Source organism: Notechis scutatus, chromosome 1 (genome assembly GCF_049901735.1).
Source record: "Notechis scutatus isolate UNSWTSFEM ecotype Mainland chromosome 1, rNotScu1.2, whole genome shotgun sequence".
Classification (NCBI taxonomy): domain Eukaryota; kingdom Metazoa; phylum Chordata; class Lepidosauria; order Squamata; family Elapidae; genus Notechis; species Notechis scutatus.
Window position 1 is genome coordinate 292,981,942 of NC_142009.1, and position 23,192 is coordinate 293,005,133.

The 23,192-nt window shown below is 37.9% G+C and overlaps 1 protein-coding gene across 6 annotated transcripts; it reads right to left on the bottom strand.

The window, feature by feature from the left end:
- Window positions 1–103: 103 nt before the first annotated feature.
- Window positions 104–23,132, bottom strand: VIPAS39 (VPS33B interacting protein, apical-basolateral polarity regulator, spe-39 homolog). 6 transcript variants are annotated; one of them, XM_087952006.1, is made up of 21 exons: window positions 21,084–21,430; window positions 20,716–20,777; window positions 19,292–19,384; window positions 18,154–18,253; window positions 16,771–16,917; window positions 16,194–16,232; window positions 14,992–15,056; window positions 14,237–14,293; window positions 12,559–12,651; window positions 10,963–10,996; window positions 9,711–9,813; window positions 9,597–9,624; window positions 9,299–9,372; window positions 7,995–8,070; window positions 7,172–7,306; window positions 6,720–6,761; window positions 5,936–6,025; window positions 5,491–5,577; window positions 5,092–5,181; window positions 3,697–3,801; window positions 104–881 (listed from the first exon to the last, which is right to left on the bottom strand). In XM_087952006.1, exons 1-21 carry the CDS (start codon window positions 21,145–21,147, stop codon window positions 861–863), a joined length of 1,605 nt encoding a protein of 534 aa, XP_087808132.1. In that variant the 5' UTR covers window positions 21,148–21,430; the 3' UTR covers window positions 104–860. The 6 variants fall into 6 exon arrangements, with proteins under 6 accessions (XP_087808132.1, XP_087808131.1, XP_087808130.1 ...); XM_087952005.1 differs by lacking the exons at window positions 20,716–20,777; window positions 21,084–21,430 and adding an exon at window positions 23,042–23,132; XM_087952004.1 differs by lacking the exons at window positions 20,716–20,777; window positions 21,084–21,430 and adding an exon at window positions 21,437–21,574.
- Window positions 23,133–23,192: the final 60 nt, after the last annotated feature.

Here is a 23,192-nt window from a genome sequence, read left to right on the forward strand (position 1 = left end):
CAATATATGAGTAGTCTGAGTTTCTAAATATTGTATTTTTGAAAAACACTACCTATTTTTTTTTAACTCACCCTTACAGCCAAACAGCCAGAGAAACCAAATATAAGGGAGGTAAAGCTTTATTTACAACATGGAAAGTGAAAGACAACATGAAGCCTAGAAGGATGTAGATTTGCTAACAAAGCTGAAGCATAACTAGCGATTCCAATTATTTTCATTGGAATTTGAGAGAAAATATAATTTGATTAGTTCAGTACACCCTTCAAGACTGGTAGTTTCCATGTATAACTGAACTCACATTTTCATGGGCTGAAGGGCCATGCATTTATATACTCCAACATTTGATGTATGTAGATTTATTCTTAAGAATCTTATGCAACATTTCCCAAATAATTATCCTAGTTAATTGGTAATGGAGGCTAGAATAATGTGCAGGACAGAGTTTTCATATCCATAAGAACAACAGTCTCGCCCCTTAGATTCAAATAAGGGAAAGCAAATTTATTATACAGATTTTTTTTTCCTATGGAAAGTTGTCTTGATCATTTCAGATGACTAAACAATGATCAGGAAGTGGAATTCTTGACTCAAATATGCTTCCCTTATCTATATAATGTTGTATTCCTCATATGTTTATACTGTGGAGTTCAATTTGTCAGATGTGTGCTTCATTGGCTAAATGTCTCTTTTGGCCAATTCAGTGCCTAAGAGGTCTCTTTTAGCGAAGGCTTCACAGAGGCAGCATCTTGAAGCAACAGGCAAGCTGACAGTGGATTGAAATCAGTGCAGAACCGGCTTGGCAATCTTTCTCTGACCTCATTGGGTCAAAATGAAGTGCTTCCAAAATAATGTAGTGTCTCTCAGTTCTTCCACCGGATCTGCTGAAAGAAAAGCAGAATTGGATGTGGTCAGTATCAAATATAATCACATCTCCAGGTTCAGAAAATAATTAGCAAATATCTAGTCATCAAAGCCAATAGAAGCAAAGGAACCTATAAGCAACTTATGAAAAATAGATAAGATTTTATTTATGGTCAAAACAAGAAAAAGGTTACCGAAACAAAATGATCCACTGACATGGCCTAAACTCACACAGCAATATTGATTTAAAGAGCAAAACATATTTTAAAAAGGAGCAAAATTACCAGCTTTGTTTCATTTTCATCAGCTAGATAAAGTGGAATAAACAATCTTCCCATAAAACAGGCTTCAGAAATTATTTAATTAGATCCATTTCCCAAAGAGAAGTATTTAAGCTGCTGATAGGTCTTTTGAAGGTATTTTTCTACATACTAAAATCCAAAAGCAGGTGGATGATGCTTCCTACTTATGGTAAAATAAACAGAAGGAAAAAAAATAAGACAAAGGATAATAATAAGACTTCTGAAAAGGCTAGCAACTGATCTTCCCATTCACTTTGATAATCTATAAGGCTTCAAAATTCTTGTGTGATCTCAACTGGCACCAATAATAAGAAAAGGAGTAAATATCAGGATATGGATACAAAATTGCTTAAACTAATGATACCAACAGTGGCAAAGAAAACATGCAACAAAACAAAGGAGTCCAGAGATAGAGCAATAAGATGTTCTCATTTCCTAATGTTTCTCAACTGTACTTGGAACAGATTCTGAGATCAAAAGTGTTTAATTTTGCTGCATGTCATTTGTGCCCAATTGATGGAGTATAGTAAAAAGTCTTGCAAATCTAAAGCACATTTATCTTTGCATTACAGAATGCCACTCAGTATCTGGGTGATACACAACAGATAGGGGCAGTGGGTTTTCTTTGCTTTCAGCTTAGCATGTTATTTATTTATTATTTATTAATTTAATTTATATTGCCGCCTATTCGCCCATGGTGACTCAAGGAGGCTTACATAATGTAAAACCATATTTAAAACAAAAAAAAAACAATAAAAACTAACAAAAAGAAACAAATAAATTAGTAAAGTACAATAGAACAAAATTTAGGAAAACAAAAAACAAAACAAAACAAAAAACGTTAGGTAAACTTAACTGATTATGATACATAAATCAAGTCATAGGGACCATTTGGCAAGCAATTGTTTTTCTAAAACAGCTCATGAGAAATGTTGCACATTTTTTGAAGAACTACGTAAAAAGTCAGTACAATTGCAACTTTATCCAACTGGACCTACAAAAACATAAATCTGTCAGCCCTAGAAGCCATCTTTCTTTTTGGATCTTCAGGGCTGCCATATTTACTGCATAGGCCTGCTGTGGGAAAATGGGAGAGGGGGCAGAGATAGATAGCCACAACAACATTCTTTTCTCTGGGAGTCAAGGACATTTAGCCTGCACCTGGAGAGGTGTGACTGGGAAATGTCTCCAGTTGGGACAGTAGACAAAATCACTATTTATTCATTTGAATGTATTAGCTAACCAACTCCAACAGACTTTTACTTTTATGTTTAAACAGAATGGATAAGTAAATAATGCTATATACATTAATTTCAAGTACAACTAGATATACTTTTATTTGTAAACAAGTTACCTGAATTACTTTAATAGTACCATAACAGTTGAAAGATGAAAAGGAGATCCTTAACTCAGCAGGAATGGACCTAAAGCTAAAGCCCTAAGCATTATTCTACCTTAAAGCTAAATCCAAGAATCTATTATCAAGACCAAGGTTTTTCAAAATGTATCGTATGGCTAGACAAGCAGAAAGGTTGAGTGAAGTAAATTGTGCTGCTGTAGAATATATTTGAAAATTTGGACTTGAAGTAAAAAAAGTTTTTGTTTTTGACTGGTTTTAATGTGTTTTACTGGTTTTATTGTTTTAAAATGTTTTTTTTTTAATTTTTAATTGTAATATATGTTCTGAATTGTAAACTCCCCCCCCCCCCCAGTCATTCACCAAGACGGGTGGCTATAAAAGTTGAAGAAACAAATGAACAAATAAATAAATAATTCAAGATAATTGTAAAAACAGACATATATCACAAGAAGCATAAAGAAAACTTACGTATTTTGGACATATGATGCAAGAGCAAACCCCTAATGCCTTTAAAAATTGAAGGCAGGGGAAAAAGAGCCTGGCAGAAGACGTGACATCACAAGTAGGAGCAGTTATTGACTGACTGTCAAACACCGGGACATGAAGAGTCAGAAGCTACTGAGCATATGAACAACTAAAGTTCAACTGCAAGAATTTTGGGATGATCCTTGTTTTGCCACTGGTCTACCCATATAAAGCACCATGAGAAATCTCTAAGATGAAAATCTCACATGGTTCCAACAGGCCAATCCATCTGATCTTGAACAAGGTCCTTCCCCTTCTCCCATCCTCCATATTTGCAGGTGCTTCAGCTTGATTGGCTGAAAGCAGAGCTATCTGGGTTTTGAACCACTGGCACAACAGCTTCCTTTGGAGCACAGAAGCTAGTGTATTTTTGCTAAATTAGACAGCACAGCCATTGAAGCACAGACCTTCTGTGGCAGAGGTGGGCAACTATGGCCCTTTTATGACTTGTGGACTTCAACTCCCAAAATTCCTGAGCTAGCATGGCTTGCTCAGGAATTCTGGGAGTTGAAGTCCATAATTCATAAAAGGGCCATAGTTGCCCACCCCTGTTCTGTGGGCATGTTGCTCTCTAAAGGTGGGAGGGGTTTTATTCTCTTTTCCCCTGGGCCTTAGCAAGTACATGTAACTTAAGGTGTTCTTTCTTACTGGGTTACTGAGGATACTGTCGATCTTCTCCTCTGCTGGAGAACCCCGTTCAACTTTGCACCTGTATGCCATCAGTTGCTGACGGTCCTTCAAGTCTCTGTATGTCTGGCAAATACCCAAAAGAAAAGCCAATTAAACAAAATAACTACTTTTATCAACATCCTCAAAATCACAGTGATCTTCTAGACAGTCATCACCCATTCCTTCTCAGTAGCTATTTAGAAATCCTGCTGCTTCTTCCAGAGGCTGATACGGACTTCATGGCTGCTACAACAAAGATCTGGGTTTTTTTTTTAAAGCACCTTTGGGACCACCATGACCAGGATGACTGAGAATTTCCACAGACTTTTGGGACTTTCCTCAACATTTTTGGATGCAAAAGTGGCCAGCACATTCTATTACCTAGTTCATTGAGTTTACGCATAATATTCACTTTTCTATTCATTTAAGTTAAATGTGTGATAACTAGAGTGAAAGATTAAGAATAGAAGGCTAACTTTAGCTAATACTTTTCAAGCCAATATTTCTTTCTGGTTTTAGGCTAAAATGATGGAAATGGGCAAATTTAGACAAATGACGCTGCCTCTTAGAAGTCAGTGATCTTACCATCTAGCACATTATCAAATTGGCATGTTTTCATGGCTGTTATTATAGCTAAAAAAAGGGCAAGCATCTGTTTAAAGGCAAGAAGACTAAAACCAGGTCAGCAAAGAATTTTCCTAATCTTTCTACAAATGCCCTTTCCTTGACTTAGAAGGAATTCCAAAGAACCTTCTTATTGATTGACTAGCTACCAACATGACATGAATTTACCTTCTGCTTTATACTCAGAAGAAATCAATCTGGCATGCATAGTATTGCCTAAATAATATGTTATGAAATCTGTTGATTTTATACATTTATTACATTTTACTGAATCAGTATACATCAAGATGTCAGCAATCTTCTGCTGATATGAAAATTTAGTTCTTAAGTTGTGGAAACTGATTAACACAGCATTAAAAAACTAAAAAAAGAAGTATAAAGAAATGAACTCATAAAGTAGGGAAGGCTACTTTGAATACAACCATTGATGGATTGATTGATAAGTGAGCTCAAACTTGTAATAGAAGCCACATCTTGTTCAGTAGGCTCAAACATAATATGCTGATAGTGATATGCAAAAGCTGTACTCAGAGGTGCAACTAGCTGTTCTGGGATCTCTTTAAACATGCACATTCTAGAAGCAATTTTAATAACATAAGGGGATTGAGAGAGGCAGTAGTTCTGAAATACAAACTACGGTATACTGCCAATGATAGTTCCTCCAAGTATTTCAAGAATAATTTAGGAATTTTTCACTAAAGAATCAATTGTCTGTTCCACAATTTTCCACATAAAATATGTAAAACATACATCTATAGCAACATCATGGCACTTGTATTTCATAGCAAGATTCAGCTTAGTCTCAACATTTTCTATTAAACGCACGTACTCCTGCAGGACCTACAGGAACAAGACAAAGAAATATCAGCAGAATATTCATGATCCCTTGCTTATCCCCTCATTTAATTCCACATCAGTTTTACCCTGAAGTAAGTTTATGTTTCTTCACCAACTACTTTTCAAAAGGTATGCGGTCCACTCTATAATCGAAGGTGTATTAAAAACAAACAGTGCATACCAAAGTTTTCATGAACAGTGTACAAAATTATTTGGGAAATGAACACATGAAGACTTTTCATGATAGAGGCAATGGTCTGTTGACCAGTGGACTATACCAGAAACAGACTACTAGACAGCTTGCTCACTTACCTGTACCGGGGCGTTGTTCCGCTGCAATATCTCCACCACTCGATGGAAACCAATAGGAGCTCTTTTTTTGGTATAGCCTAACCAATTCTGAAATCACAAATTGAGAAAAAGAAAATAGCACCAGACCTTGTGACTGCCTGAGGATGGAGTGCTAAACATCTCTTAGGAGAGGCAATAGTTATTCTTGGGTATCTCCTTCATTATGTTGCATTTGTTGCATATGTTCTAAAGGAAGATGCATTGGACAAAGCTGCTGTCCTTTTCTGACATAACTTACCTGTAGGTATCCCAAAATTCAAAGAAAATAATTGGAACAAGTATTTTCCTATAAATGAACTAATCCATTATGCATTGTATAAGGGCAAATAGATAAGCACATCACTAGCATAAAGAATAATCATGCCAAGTACCATATATGATTCAATGAAAATCAGTAGGGTCTCACCTTTGTTGTGAACAAAGCATCCACGTCATGCCACGCTCGGAGTTTGGCACGAGCAGCCAGAGCTGTTAGCACATACTGTTTATCCGGAATCTGTAAGGTAAAAAAATGGAAAACCTAGAAATGGCTTGAGAGAGCTAGATTGTGATCCAGTGTGAAGTAATAGTTAAAGGGATAGATCAGGTTTCAGAAAACCTAGTTCATATCCATCCTTATTTACAGAAAGCTCACTGGATGATTTGAGGTCAATCATTCTGTCAGCCCATCCTTCCTAAGCTGTTTTGAGGAAGAACTAGAGGAGAGAGTACTTTATATGTTGCCCTAACCTCTTGGAGGAAACTGAAATTGAAAATAAAGATAATTAAATCCATTGGTTGCTGAGATGCTTGTAATGAAAGCTCAATTGCATGGCATGGGTCTTGCTGTCTATAAATACAATCTGTAGCCCTGAGCTAGTGCAAAAAGAAAAAAATCCATCCAACATCAGGCCAAGCTGAATGTAATCCCAAACTCATAGATACCCTGTGCAGTGCATTAAAAAAAAAGGAGCAAATGAACAGATTTAAGCTCATTTCTGGTGGTAGAATATTATGGCTGTGAGTCTCTTAAGATGAACATTGTCCAATTAAGCTACTTTAACCAAGTCTTGTCACACTTCATGGTTTTAGCAGCACAATCCCTTGAATGCCTTCATTCCATAATACATATTCTCTGCATACATTTCTAGGATTGTTGGTCACTTCTAGAAGATAGAGATGTATACTTAGCAAACTACCAGCTTCCTTACCTTGAAAGTTTTCTTCAAGTTTGCTGGACTACTGAATGTTCCCTGGAAAAGAGACATCGCAATTTTTATCAAAATCTTTTAACCAAGAAAAAAAAAATTGGTAACAAGCAATATATGTAAAATTTACATAACATTTTAGAATTTTCGCCCCAAACACGAATAAAACCATTTTATATATAAACTATTTTAAATATATATTACATATTAGGCTTAAAATACTCCCAAGATTTAACATCCAAGGAAGCCCTATCTAAACTAACCGAACTAAGGATAATAGTATTTTTACGTTCATTATTTTTAAAAACTCTGCAGTATCTGAAGAGTCCATTGTCTAACATACAACATTTCAGATGCCCACTTGCACACGGTGATATGTGGCTTCTCCTTTATTCTGAAAAGACACCAGCTTCACCGATTAACATAGAGATCCCCATTGCTACCGCAGTCCTAACCTCAGTTTCTGTGTAATGGTAGAAGCAAGAGTAGAAAAGTGTGGTGACTAATGGCATGTTTAGAATGGAAGCTTTTCTAGGGTATTTTCGAAAGATTTCCGTCTGCCCAGATGACTCTAAATGTTTGTCATTTGCCTGGAAAAAAATCAGAACAAAAAATGAATTGCATAGGAATAAAGACATCTGGTGTGACATCAAAACATTTTTTCAGCTTCAAAGACAACTGGGATTAAATCCCAGCAAGTGGGTTGTAATCCTTTCCATATTTATTTTCCAGAGGTATAAGCCTATGTTCAGAAGTGTTCTTGCCTAAGAAAGTTTGGGCAGAATTGTGGTCTTCATGAATTTTTCCTAGTCGTTACCAGTTAGCTTAATTTACTCCAAGCCCGAATGAATTTCACGAAGGAGGAATAGGATAAAGATTATATTAGTAATATCTGTATCTCAGAAAAATCTTTTATTTTTCTGAAATCACATGACAATAATCATGCAAGCCCAGGAAAAGTTATGCCTTCTCTAAAGACTTCTGAAACAATCACCCAGCATCTGCCATGATGGCTTTCATTATGGCAGGCATGGGCAACTTTTTCTAGCCTTGGGGTTTAGCTGTCTTTCTTTTGTTCCATGTCTACAAGGTTTATGGCACCTGTTTTTCTCCTTAACCCTCTAATCCAGAAATGGGGGAGGAAAAGATTTAATATTTTGTCCCTGTCTCCTTTTCTTTTTAGTCCACAAAAAAAGCTTGGTATTATAACAAGGTCAAAGCCAAGAAGTCTGGAATAACTGTCACCGCCATGTAACCAGTGGCAGAGTGGGACCTTACCTCAATGATGATCTGTCTCTCCAAGAGTGTATAATGATCCTGAACATGAGCAGCATCCTCTGATGAAAAGGGCAACCTAGATTGGAGAAGTCAGAGGAGTTCACTTTTGCATTCTTCCTTTGTATAAAACACAACTATATTTATTCAAAAGCAAGTGCAGTGAGGCAGTCTTCTCCAATTGGGCATGCCACAAGTTCAGTTAAAAAAGAATAATTCTGGCCTTAATGAACTTTACAAGCTATTCACTGAATACAGAAAAGGCTATGTGGGCCCAAATAAAAGGCATGTCACATATTCTACTTGATTAACTAGATGTTTATGAAAAGCTCATACAAGCAGGCCCTCAAACAACCAATAACTGGACATTACAATGCATTTGAACTTAGTAATGTTTAGGTAGTGTAGCAACTATTGACAGTGTTATTCTTTATTAATTTGTCTATTTTTCTTTAAAAAAAAATTCATGTGTTGATTAGCAAAACATTTGAGGCAGTCATTTCTGCTCCTACAGTTTGAACTGTTTTCTAACCGAAACAGTCTTTTTGTTGGTCCTAAATTTGCTGGTATGGCCTTATTACAACTATAGGGAAAAACATCTCCAAAATCTATTTTCTCTACACAATGCATAACTCTGTAACTACTAGACAACCCATACCCCATCTTGTTTCAGACATACTTCCTTAACAGAGAAACAGAATGACCAAGGGGCAAAAAAGCAGTGGGAACAGGAACAACTTCCAATTTCTTTCCAGTTTCCCCTTTGAATTTCCTTGTGGGAAGTTGGCTGGGATCATCTGAAATCTCCTCTCTCCCCCCCCCCCTTCCTTTTTTCAGCAGGCAGGTTAATGGCTGCTGTTAAGTGGGGGAGGGACTAAGGGATTGCAAGACAGTCTGGGAAACTGTCACAGAAATGAAAAATGAAGATCACACGATCACATCAGCAGCCCAACAGCAGCCAGGAGGACTGAAACAGCCACAACTTCCCCAAATTTCAATCCCCCAGGAGTTGTAGGTACCAGATTTTGGACACGTCCTGTAAGTTAGCTCATTTGAGGTACCTTGGTTCAAAAACTGTTGTCATGTGATGCACCATTTCACACAGTTAAAAGCCAGGGAAAGCATTTTAGTGGAATATAGATGATGCTATTTTCCTTATTTGTACTTTCTCCTCCTCAAAGAAAAGCCTCTTCCTTGCAGCTTTCTGTTGTTTTTACTTTCTGAGAAACAATAATGGTTCCTTCCCATTAAAGCCACAACTACTTTAAGGCTTATTCTCAGTTTATTTCTCCATAACTTTCACTTACCCAATGCAACTTTTCAGAAACTCCTTTGTTTTCTCAGCATCGGAGATAGTCAAATGTTCATGGTATTGGGTCAGCTGGAGATGGTGAAAACAAGACAAAACAGACTCAGGAGGAGAGCAGATTAAATATTCAATCAAGGCTGGGTAGCCCTGGCCCTATCTACTCCAGAGGGATTAGGAATATAATTTCCATTTTTCCTAACTGAGAGTTAGTACTGTGTGGCTTGCCTTCAATTTCTCAGCATATTATTGTTCCTCCCACTAAAAAAAAAGGAGTCTAGGCAACATGGGATACTCACTGCAACTTCCTCAGTCCTGCCCAGGAATCTAGAAAGGAAAAAAACCATGTATCAGACCTGTTCAACTTCCTGATCAGACGTCAGTTTTGGCTGTATGCTCACAAGGGCTTTTACCTCAACAGGTCTAGGAGAAGTTTTTGGTCTCCAGTCTCCTTGAGAAAATGTATTAAATGGCGCAAAGCAACTTGCCGCATCTCCAGCTCTCTGAACAGGATCTCTAGTTGTAAAGAGAAGAAGTGCTTGTCTAACAAGATCAGGCCTGAGTAATCCCCTCACTCTTTCTTTCTTTTGCTTAAGTATTTCACATCTGTTGGCCATCCTGGAAAGAGAGGATGGGAAGGGTAGTCCTATACATCTGGAGGGCACAAGGTTGGGACAAGTCAGCTTACTATATGGTCAACTAACTAGAAGAAATGAAAGGATTGCCTTAGCTATGCCAGTATACTGCATCTGGTCAGTGCCTTGCCTTTAGCTAATTAATGGGATGGAGGCAACAGAATGGTGGCTTATAAGGGAGTCTCTTAGAAATTCCAGCTTTGTTGTTGTATTTGTGGCATAGGGCTAAAATATGTAAAATCTGGCCAGTATGATCCTTCTCATTAAAAGGGAATGCTGCAATGTAACAGTTAATCAGTCAAAAGAAAGAGGGTTAGCATGTGATTCAATACTGGAATAAAAAAATAATTTTAGCTCAAAACAACACTGTGGTTCAGTCTGCTAGTTCAAGGCTAAATTCATTCCCTGTTCAGCTGTGCTGTCCAAAGTATTATTTCAATAGCTGACAAGCTGAAAGAGGATAGCCTTATTTTATATGTGATGGAAAAGATAGTTTACGCACAGCAAAAGTTCTAACAAGAAAGAAAATCTGACACACTTCAGCTAGCCAACATATGATTACAAAAATGGTAAAATTTGAATCTGCCACCAAAAAAGATGCTCTTTATAGAATGTAATACGTAGCATGACAGTATTTATGGCAGTGTTTTTCAATCTTGGCAAATTTAAGATGTGTGGATTTCGACTCCCAGAATTCTTCAGCCAGCATGCAGGCTGGAGGATTCTGGGATTTGATGTCCACACATCTTAAGGTTCCTACCTTTGAAAAAACTTATCTACACTGATGAATAGGAAGTGGTTTCTATGCTCAGTAGATCCAATTACAACCATACTCTGCAGCAATGATGTTTTCTCCACTGTATATAAAGAAATTTCAATTTAATTCATGAGATTATAAAATCAATTTATACTGCCTAAAATGGCTGTCTTGAAAAACACGGGGGATCTGTCAGCTTGACTTGTGTGAGGCTATACATACTTTATACAGATACATTTATAAATCTATTTGGAAATCCTGGACGTTACATACCTTTCCTTAAGGTTCTTTTCAGAAAAATGAGTATCTGCAGGAAAACAGACAGAACCAGGGTCCATTATACCGTCCATTTACCCACAATTGATTGATATCTTGCCTTTATTTGTACAACTGCTAAGCCAGATCTTTATAGATTTAGAGCAAAATCATCATCAGTATGATGACAAATTTATTTCTATTTTCATCAGATCCAAATAGGCAGTGAAAGTGATGAATTGGTCTCTGGCGATCTTATTCAACAAGGGGCAAAAAAAATTAAGCTCCGTCCAGGCAAACATTGGTGCTATCGGGGCATAACTCATGTATTGATGAGTTATCTTCTAGATAACTTCTAGACAGGACTGCACATTCCTCTAAAGGATCAAGTTTGTCCTTCTGGGTCCATCTTTAACAACAACCATTTGCCTCTGTGGAACAAAGAAGCTTTAATGCTCCTTGGGTAGGGAGGCAATCAAAAACTGGAAAAATGTAATGGGGAGCACATACACTCATTTCTTGTCTGGTAACTGTATTCTGATCCAATGACTTGGTCATTAAGTGAAATGGTCTCCAAGTGAACATGTGACTGAGACAGAGAGAGGGAGAGGGACGGAAAGGGAGAGATCTGTGACTGCAAAGATCACTCGGTGCTGCCATCTCATTCCGATAAAAGTTCTCTTATACAACGTCCTGTGCCTGGTCTGCTTTCCCCCCCCCCACCTCTTTTTTTTTTTTTTTTTGCCTCCTTGAAGGGCAGAAAGATTGCTTAAATAAGTTATCTCTTCCTGACCTGCTCTTCTCTGCAGTGGAGATGTCCCTAAAAAGTGCTACCCATAATAGCAACTTAACAAGCTCAGCCCCTGGGACCTTATTGATTGATTGATCTGATTTATTTGGCTGCCTATCTCAAGCAGCAATACTGGGCAGCGTGCAGTTAATCAGCTATTAGAACCCCCCCATCAGCTTGCACTGCTGCCCAAAACTGACTTGATATTAATCAATTTCACACTCAATTCTCTTGCTGTCAGGCAGGGAAATTGTGTACATGTGAGCATTTACGAAATTTGAAAATGATTTATTATTATTATTAATTACTGTCATATTTGCAAATGGTTGCTAACCAAAGTAATTGCTAAATAAGGAGTGGCTGTAATTCTCCCGGTTTATAACTGGTCATATATGCCCATTGGCAACTATTTTGTAAAAGTGTGGGAAACATCCTCCCTAAATTTCAAAAGTGTTCACTAGTTTGGAAAAAAAAATACATTGGTGGCCCCTGTTTGCATGATCATTTGGATTTTTTGAACATTTAAAAAAAAAATTAAAAATATTTAAGGGGTCTTATAATATTAATTCACTCTTCATTTCTTAGCGGCAAGAGTAGCTGAACCAATGCGTTCCAAAATATTTTGTAGCAGCAGCAGCAGCAGCAGCAAAAAAAAAAAAAAAAAGGTCAATTGCCTCATATAGAAGATCCCAGCAATTCAGGGGAATAATTTATGAAAAAAATAGAAAAATAACCATATTCTCATATACAGAAATAGAAATTAAATGGGTCAAACTGAACTGCCATTCCCATCCCCCTCTACTATACATTGGAGCAGGACTTACAGCTGTAATAACATTCCCATCATGCAATGCAACAGCTTCATCCAGTAGCAGTAATTTGTCCTGCAAGGAATGGAACCTTTCCAAGGAACACACCTGGAGTGAGATTCATAAACAAAAACAATATTGGAAAGATCTATAACTACAATACCTGGCTAGTGTGTAGTAGTTATAGATCCAGTGGATCCATAAGAGAGACAACCAGTGGAAGTGATTGCTTTCAGGGAGACAGCTTTAGCCTAATTACAAGCCCCAGAAACCTCAGCCACTGAGAAAAACAGTTTGTCATTTAGTATTATACCTCTGGGTTTACATCATCAAGCGCCTATAGTAGAATCCTCTTACTAGCATTTTCAAGAAAACCTTGAAATCATTTAAAGTTAACTACACCAGCCAAGTGTTCAGGAAGAACCCCAGTCATAACTCTGAGGATCCATAAGAATTAGAGGTTCTACTTGTATCTCCCTGATAATCCTTCCTCAAGTAATTTCATTTATTTCCTAATTCCCCATGGCAAAGGAAAACTAATTGTGGATCATCTCTTTGTCTTCTAAAGATAGCTTGTTTTCCCTCTGGCCATCAATGGAGAGTTCTCAAGAATTTAAACCAAACTGATGGATTTTTTTCCCCCGCTCCGAAGTTGGCAGAACATAAGATATAGTTGTAATATAAAATAGATTATGGCAGTAGAACTAACTTGTTTGTCCTAGCATAATTTCTCATTGGTCTTCCTGTGGCTTCCCTTCCCTTTGCACAGTAAGATATCAAATGTGTCTTTCCAACAGAAAAGGAAACTACTAATAACCATATTGCCATGTGACTATGCAAAAATAGTGTGAGAAACCCTTCCAGATAGATAAGATAGATAGATATAGTTAAAAATTAATAGGTTCAAAAGTAGGAATAATCCTGGTTGCTGTTGTTAATTGAATTCCATAGCTGATAAGGCAACTTTCTGCTGGCTTTCCACAACCAAGTCATTGGGAAAGCAAGCAGGAACTTGCAAGTTTCAGGTGGCATTCAAGCAGGCCAGCAGGCAGACAAATGACTGCTGCAAGATGGGGGAGGGCCTGAGGGGGTGGATGGAGATGCATGGAAGGCATAGCAAGGCTCTGAAAGTTTGAGGGAGCGCATGAAAGACATAGTGAATTGTGAGAGGGTGCACAATAGTGCAAGGGAGGAGCACCAAGGCTCAGAGAGGGTGTGCCAGGGTTCACAATGAGGCAAGGATTGGAAAGGGTGTGCAGGGGAGGCATGATGAAGGTTGGGGAGGTGTGCGAGGATACAAGGAGGTACACAAGAGACAGTGTGGGGATGTATGCAAATGGGTGAGATATACCAACAACAACTTGCAATGTTCCCTGCCTGTTTCCCCACTGACTTTCTGGGGATGCCGGCAGAAATGTTTGCAAATCGCTATCATGTTATTGTTGGCCTTCTGCAAGTGGCTGCAAGTGCAAGCCAATTGCCAAAAGCATTTAGATCACAATCACATGACTGCAGGAGGTTGGTACACTTAGAACTCTGGAAACCGGTCATAACTACCATCCGTTTAGAGCCCCATTGTAATTCTTAATGGTTGCTGAATGAATGGCTGTAGGTTGAGAATTAACTGTAGCTTCTAAATTTTTTGAAGCATAAGATGAGCTTTCAGAAAGCTCATCCTGTTTCCACTTCCTACCTTGCCTCTCTGTAGCCGTTTTACTGTATCGTTTGGGCTCCAATCAGAATTGTAATCCTGAAAGAGTAAAAAGAAAACAAAAACCACTGATAATGCCCTATGTGCTTTGAAACATCCAATTATGACTTGTGACTAAGAGATATGGGGGGAGAGGCAAATAACATTTCAGGCATCCTACCAGGCAACTCTCAGAGGGCTTGGAAACTTGAAAAAAATAATCTAGGAATACAACGTAATGGCAGGATAGGAATCTTGGGTTGGAACCCATGTTTTTAATTTGTCACTAGTTTAATCACTGAGAGCACTTGGGCATGTTTTGCCTGCAAATGTGAAGCTACAGGGGAGATTTGATAGCTGTCTTACGTAGCCACTGATTTTAGCTGATCCTGCATCAAGGAATAGTTTGAGCCAGATGACAACTAAAGGTTTCTATGATCTAATCTCTTTTCTTTTCAAACATTAATTAAGAAAAAAACCTCTTTTAATCTCTTTTAAAATTTGGAACATGCTGCTAAAGCAATATATTTGCCTGAGAAAACACCGTTAGCAAACCATGCTATAGTTACTGTTTCAGAAGCTACCAATTTCCTTGCCTAGACTTATAGCCCAATTATATACATAGCGTATGCATAGTTGTTTAAGTGTCCTTGGGCAAAAAGAGATGATGTGAGCTTTTACATCAGGATAAGATTTTGTCATCTGATTCTAAACTATTTAAATCTCCCCTTCCTTCAGATTCCAATAAATATACTAACCTTATAATCTCCTTTTGGTCTGCGTAATGCTGGGGCATAATTTTTAATTCCTGTGTCTGTAAGAGCTGAAAAAGGAAGAACAGAAAAAGGAAGAGCAAACTTTCTGAATTAAGTTCTCATCTTTCTATGCTTTTTGCCCTTTCTATGGCTCATTGTGACTAAGTTTGATTCAGCACCAAAGTAACAATAATGCCAGTTAAAGCAACAAACAAGATCAATGAAATTAAGAGTCTGAACACACACAAAAACCAAACAAAGCAAACAATGGCAATTTCAAGGTTATTATCTGCCAGAGTCCAAATACTGTCCTGATTCTTGTCTTAACTATTAGGATGTATGCTTTAAAATACTGAAATTAAATTACTGAAACTTTCAAATGCCAATTCATCCTTCTTCCCAACTGATGTTTCAAAAATCTTTGAAGAGCTGGAATTTATGCTATAAGCTACCCTTAGTCATTTTGAAATGAAATGGGTGAAAATAAATAAATTAAATAAATAAATAAATAACTTCTGGCATGGGGTCTGGAGATTAGGTGAGCATTCAATGTGATTTTTGGGGATGACTGTTGTTACATGGATTTGATTAAAATTTCTTCTATTATCTTCTTGTTCTATCTCAATCTGTTGATTTTTAATCTCCTGTTAACCACCCAGAGATGCAACTGGCAAGATGGAAAACTATATAAATTAATATAATAAACAAACGAACACATGAATGTCCCAAAGGTGCTTTTTTTTTCAAGAGGCAGTTGGACCTTTGGGATACCTTTGGGACAACCCTGACCTGGATGACTGAGAATCTCCACAAACAGATGAATCTGCTTTGTGATGACACTTGAACACTTGGTTGCTTCATTTGGATATGGTACAAGGAGTGGGCTGCAATCCTGCTCTATAGAAAGAAATATATACTCCTCTGTGCAGAGGCAGCCCTACTCCTGTTCTCCAGACTCAGCATGGAACGTGGGCTGCAACTTCTAGCTGCTATATCCTGGCTTTCTTTCTATTCCTATTGGCAGGGACCTGACTACATCCTGAACTCAACAGAGGTCACTTGTCTTCAGTAATTTCTTGAGAGTTTTTCTTTGGAGAGTAAACTCTGAATGAAATGAAAGGACAAGGATTGCAAGGAAAGGCTAGAGAGGATATATATAACAACCTTCCTTTTAGCAAGCTTAAGACAAAATCCAATCTTCTTACCATCTGAAAGTGACTGAAAACTCCCATGCTTATTTCTTCCTAGAAGCACAAATACGAAAGACAGAAATGAAGTCATTATTTCATCTAACTAGAAGCTTATTCAGCCAATAACTATTTAAAAAATGCCAAACAACATGTATTAAGATGTATAATTGCACAACTTCTATGAACATCTCATTTAACAATGTTGAACAACTGCTGAAGACTGGACAGATTTTTCCCCTTTTCTCAAGGACCAACCTTTGCCTATTCTGCATTCATCCTGTTGCCAAAATTGTTAATTTAACTGGAAATATAAAGAGAAGGAAAACATTGTATTTCAAATAAAAATATAAAAAAGCATTAAAACTGTGACTTTTTTCACAATAAGATAGTAGGTAATAAGTGTATAGAGTGCATAACAAATGTTACCTTGCACAGACTTGCTATAAAAATTGAAAAACAACTTCTCTAACACTCTGCCAATCACAAGTTGGTGAAGAGCCAGAGATAAGGAAATATTTTGATCAGGCAAGCTGAAACATTCAATTCTGAGGATAGCTCTGTTGAACAAACTCCCCCGTAATCAATACTCTACCTTTAAAAAAGCTGCTCAGTGAGTAGGAAGAGGATTGCTTGGGTATAGCTGCATAGGAAGAGCCCTTTGGCTGACTCAGATCCCTCCCTTCAGAGGTACTGTTGCTACTGCTGCTGGAGGCAGTCTCTTTGATTGACCATGAAATGCCTATAAAAAGATAGAGGAGGGGAGGGAGGGGGGGGAGAGAGAGAAACAGTATAATTCTTTAGCAAATAAAAATATTAATTAATTTATCTTGGAAATTTATTACTTTATTTATTTTTATTTTATTTTATTTATTTGTTTTATTTATTTTGGAAATGGCAAATTTTCAACTAAACAAAAAATAAACAGTATGCTTAGTACAGGTATCATGATAATTTACAACAGTAGAATAATATTTTTAGATATTTTAATTCTTTTCTGCTTGATAACATAGTTTTATAAAGTATTTTTATAAGGTAGTGATTTCAAAATGTTAAATATATAATTTTAGATATTTTGTATTTGGACTTTTTTTTTTCTATTTTTTTCTTCTGTTTTTCTCTTTTAGGTTTTTTGTAGGTTAGTATTTCAAAACATGGCTTTATCAGTGGGTGTAGAGACCACGAATGGAGATGGAGCCGATCAAGTGGCTGATTTGATTTGTGTTATTGCTGCCATAGAGGATAGGGTGGTTTTTAAAAAAATAGTTTTATTATATAGTGGCTTTGTTAAATTTTGTAAGCCACCTAGAGTCACTTATGTATGAGCTGGGTGACTATATAAATTTATTTAATACATAAACATTACAATCTTTTTTACAATCAAGATTGCAAAATCTTGAGACATAATGTAGTATTATATTAACATCGTTGACATTTATGGGTTTTCTCATTAATTACTTATTAATGTTTAAACGATATTCCAAAAGGATGCCAGTGACCAGCTCATATGAGTCAATTAGCCCTCAATATTGTTATACCTCAAACTAAGAAAAGCTGATATTCACTATATTATTTGTGGAATTCAATAAACTCAAAATACAATTTTTGATAAATCCATTTCAAATCTGTCAATACCAATTTAAGGTATTCTTAAGAACTTACAGACATTGATATAGCATTAACAGATATTGCAGTTCTTTGATTATAAAATACATAAAGGATTTACTTTGAAGTTACTGGAGAGACTATCAATTTCTTGCCTTTATTAATTTTTCTTATTAAAAAAGGAAATTTGGGCACAGGAAAATGAAGCCATTAGACTTTGTCACCACCCAAATTTTAGACATGGATCTTCTCCAAAATACATTTAGGAATACATTTAGCAATTCTGATTGATAGCTGCAGCATCAACCAAGGTACATAGACTTATGCTTTCAAAGGAATTTCCTCAAATCAAACGAAGCATTATTGCACTTACTGCCCACACGTTCCCCACTCCAGCTGAACCTCTCAAGGTCGTCATCATCATCATCTAAAATATCTGGAAGGTTTTTGACTGTTCTCTTGGATTCTTTCAACTAGGAATAAAAACAATGTTAGGATGAAGTCTGGATTATTATACTTTGTGTTCTGATTAGAGTTGGAGCATTTAGTGGAACTGCTATATTTTCTATTGTGTGGGACCACTGTAAGATAGTTCATCTCTTTAGACAAACCCCAGATTTTTTTAAATATGCAGTCCCTATTGACTTGGGCTACAACCATTCTTCTCAACGAAACAAATATTAGTTCTGTCATAACTCCATAGGTTAGATCAGTACTTCTAAATTTCTTGAAATGTGCACTATTACAAATTCTTATTAAACCTGAGAAACCTGAGCATTTCTTCCAGTTTCCCATGATTAAGTTGAATAAAGGCCACAATGTTTTCCTTCTATAGAATAACCACCCCTTTCCTTTCATCAGGCTGCTTTCAATGGTCCTGCAGCCAATGCACTCTGAAGCACTTCTTCTGAATCATTTGCAAAATTTGCACAGCCTTACTAAATTAGAATTAGGACTGGTAGAACTGGAACAGGATTATACTTTGTTGCAGGGTTGATACATTTTTAAACTGGTGGCCCTGTTATTGGATTCTCACCCAGGATCCTCCTCCATCATTGGCAGTTAAAAATAATATGTTATAGCACATAATCCTCACTTTTCTGAAGAGGAAAGTCTTAGCAAAGGTAGTTTCCTAGGAGACCAGATTTTAAAGATGCCTCCTTACTGAAGAAGTATCAAGTGCTATCTCCTGAGATGGAATAGAACAATTTGAAAATACTTCATGGGCTCAATGCTGTCCCAGCCATCTTCATTAAACCTACTTTTTAACAAAGAAAGGAAATTCAGTTCTGCATCGTGTATTGCAAAAATTATACACATCCAAACAAGCTTCCAATTTATAACAAAATCTGCAAAGTTGTCCCTAAATTTCTTTAAAGCAAATATAAAATACAAATACTAATTCTATGTGCAGATTTCTACGTTCTGCAAAAATTCTGGCAAAAGCATGAAAATGCTTTTGCCTGAATTGTAAGGCCCTTTGACCATTTTTTTCATGAGAAAAACTATACCTGAAGTAGTTCATCGTCTTCATCGTCAAAAGTAAAGGCCTTACATTTGGAACTGTTCCAATATTCTTCTTCATCAACCTTCACCTTGTTCATCTGCAAAATAAAATTTATCTTTTCGACTGCAATTGCAATGTACATATCTAGAGTACAGCATTATTTACTACAGCCAAATTAAAGAGAGAAGAAAAGGACCTGTATTCTGGATATTCTCAAAACTATAATGCATAGCCACTGAAACAAAAGTATCAATCTAACTAGTACCTATGAATAACATACTATGAGGCAGATCCAAGAAAAAAGTGACAGAATATCTTTCAACTGACATTGCTCCTATCCTATTCTACTGACATTGCTCCATTGCCATTTTGATGTATCACTTGTCAATACATCCTGAACAATATTTTACACATCTACACATTTAGGTAAAGGTAAAGGTTCCCCTCGCACATACGTGCTAGTTGTTTCCGGCTCTAGGGGGCAGTGCTTATCTCTGTTACAAAGCCGAAGAACCAGTGCTGTCCGAAGACGTCTCTGTGGTCATGTGGCCGGCATGACTAAACGCCGAAGGCACACAGAATGCTGTTACCTTCCCACCAAAGTGGTCCCTATTTTTCTACTTGCATTTTTACATGCTTTTGAACTACTAGGTTGGCAGAAGCTGGGACAAGTAACAGACAAGTAATCATTACGCAGTGCTAGGGATTAGAACCGCCGAACTGCTGACCTTTCTGACCGACAAGCTCAGTGTCTTAGCCACTGAGCTTTACAGAACTTCTATTCCCACACATGAAATACCAGTTGCCAAAGGTATCCCAATAGAGTCTCCCCATAGGATGTCAGCTCTCGTACCAAGATAAAAACCAAAGTCAAAACTATCAAAATTATATTTCTCAGAATACTTTAATATTCCCTTTTAAATAAATATTTAATGAAACATAGCTCAACTGAAATGAACATAGCTATTAAATTGGTGCCACACGTTTCCCTCATTAGTTTTAAAAGATTCACTGAATTTGTAGCATAAGAGTTGTTGCTAACAAATACATTTTCTGAATACCATATGCTAAGTAAGTAAATAAGTGTAGAACAAATTAGCACTCCAATTTTAAAGGGGTTGTTTTATTGCAGATTTAGTCACTTATCTGGAGCCAATTGCCCTCACATGAGAAATTGACTTATGTACTGTTCTGAGGTAACTTTACACCTATACCTTTGCAGTTCAACTAAATTTAATACGTGTACACTTGTCTATGTGTGTGATGAATTGGACCAAAAAAGTTACATCCAGGGAATATTTCACTCTAAATATAAATTAACTTTGGGCTTATGAAGGAATGAATGTGCATTACTTTAATTCGCTTGAGGCAAAACACAGCTGCAAATAAATTTGTACTGGATTTATTCCTGACGTTTAATCCATTCACCTTCTCCTCCCCGTTAGTATTTTGGAAGGAAGGCCCACGTTTTCTTTCATCTTCACCCTCAACTATAATTCTAATAATATTTTAACAGCATGGGAGAGGAGGGGGAAAAATTGCATTTGCCTGCGTTCTTCCCTTTTCTCCTAGGACTGTCCTAAGCTTAAATGAGAGAGAGAGAGAGAGAGAGGGAGAGAGAGTGTGTGTGTGTGTGTTCTCCACCTACGCGAATTACAGCGGCGACTTCCCTCCCGGAACCCAGACCAGCCAGAGGCACCTTTTACATTCTCTACCCTAAACTGATGGGAGGAAGCGGTACCCCTCCAACCTAGAAAGTAATGACGCCCTCAAAAGAAACAAGCGGACCCAGATACCCTCGAAAAAGCAGGCCAGACCACGAGAAACGAGAACGAGTAAACCGGCCAAGTCTCCGATCATGCGGGGTGGCGGTCCATGTTCAATAGCGAATCCGCCCTTTTCCCGGCGGAACGACTCGGTTGGGTCCCCGGCTCTCGGATACCGCCGTAGCCAGGGAGAGCAGGCTGCCTCCGAAAAGCATCACGGGAATGATGTTTTCCAAGCTGTAGCCTCGCCTTTGATATATCAAGAGGTTATTGCTGCTGAAGGAAACTACAAATCCCAGCACGTCCCCGTGTCTTGGTTTCCCGGGACGAAATGTCTTAAAAATCGAACTACAAGTTGAAATATAACATCCATGGAGCCATACTTCCTTTTCCGCTTCCTGCTTTACTTCGCTTTCCTGATTACGGCATCACGGAGGAGTCAATATTCTTCCGCTGAGCGCCGCTGCAGTCAACTAGCTAAAGAGCTAAGCAGCGTCAGAGATCAAGACACTCCTGATTAGCGGAACCATACATAGCTGAGAGCGTGGAGATACAGCGAGGACAAACCTATGGAGAATAATGAAGAGTGTGCCCAAAGGACTGGATTTTGTGTAAAATTTTTTAACTCTGGGCTTATGAATGAATGAATGTGTATTACTTTAATTCGCTTGAGTCAAAACCCATACGTGAACTATACTATAGCCACAAAAATGATATACGTAACAGAACTTCGAAAAATGTGTACTTCAGGATGGGCCCATCGAGGGTATCATATTTACAAAAGCCTTATAGGCAAAAAAGGATTTTGCTACAATGCGTGTCACCTTTACATTCCTGTTAGCCAAAGAATAATGCATGTGAAAGTCAACTAGATGGCCATGCAATTTTGCTTTTAGGGCTGTGGGAGTCTTGAAACAGAACTGGTATCAGAAAATCATTTTCTTTTCCTAATAGTGACCATCCAAAGTTACAACAGCACTGTAAAAAGTGCCTTATGATCATTGCAGCGGTCCTCATGGTCATGTGATTTACATTCAGATGCTTGACAACTGACTCACATTTATGACGGTCGCAGTGTTCTGGGGTCAAGTGACCTTTTACGACCTTCTGACAAGCAAAGTCAATGGGGAAATCAGATTCACTTAACCGTGTTACTAATTTAGCAATTGCAGTGATTCACTTTAGGTATGTGGGAAGTCAAGTCATAAAACGGGGCAAAACCCAACAAATTTCTCACTTAGCAACATAAATTTGGGAGTCAATTGTGATCGTAAGTTGAGGACTATCTGTATCTCACTCACAGGCTTCTTTTCAAGAGAGTTTCTACGCTATCCTGCACCCTTCTTTTGCTCGCGGCAGCTGTTATGGTGGAGACTCGCCAGACTTTAAGCTTAGTTTCCCCCCCCCCCCGCACGCCCCAACCCCCACCCCGGAGATTCACTCAGGTCGACCAGGTGCTACCACTCGATTCAGCTAAGCAGCCCGAAAAAGACAGGGAGAAAGCGGTTCCCGCGCGATCTGTCGGTTCAATGGAGCAGAGTTCTTGCACCACGGAGAAGCCCCAACCAAACGGCACTCGGGGAACAACACCGAGAGCAGCGGCGCATCTAATTTTTTATTTATTTATTTTTATTTGTCAATTGCTTACAACATAATAGGTGTAAGTGAAAACATAGTTATGAATACATGGACACATATAAGAAAAATAATATATATATATATAAAAGAAACAATAGGACAGGGGCAGTAGGCATGTTGGTGCACTTATGCAGACCTCTTAGGAAAGGGGTGAGATCAATAGTAGACAGTCTAAGGTTAAAGTTTTTGGGGTTTGGGGAAGAAACCACAGAGTCAGGTAGAGTATTCCAGACATTGACCACTCTGTTGCTGAAGTTGTATTTCCTGCAATCAAGTTTGGTGCGATTAACCTTGAGTTTGTATCTATTGTTTGCTCTTATTGTTTTCCCAGCGCATTAAAACACACCAACCACCGATGCTTCTTTCTCTCCTACACCCCCTCCGTTTCTATGGCACCTCTTTGGAGGTGAGAGGAGAGGAGGAGGGACGGAAGGAAGCTCGGCCGGTGACGGAAGTTGGGAGGCGGCGGCCGCTCTCTCTCCCACGCCCCCTCCGTTTCTA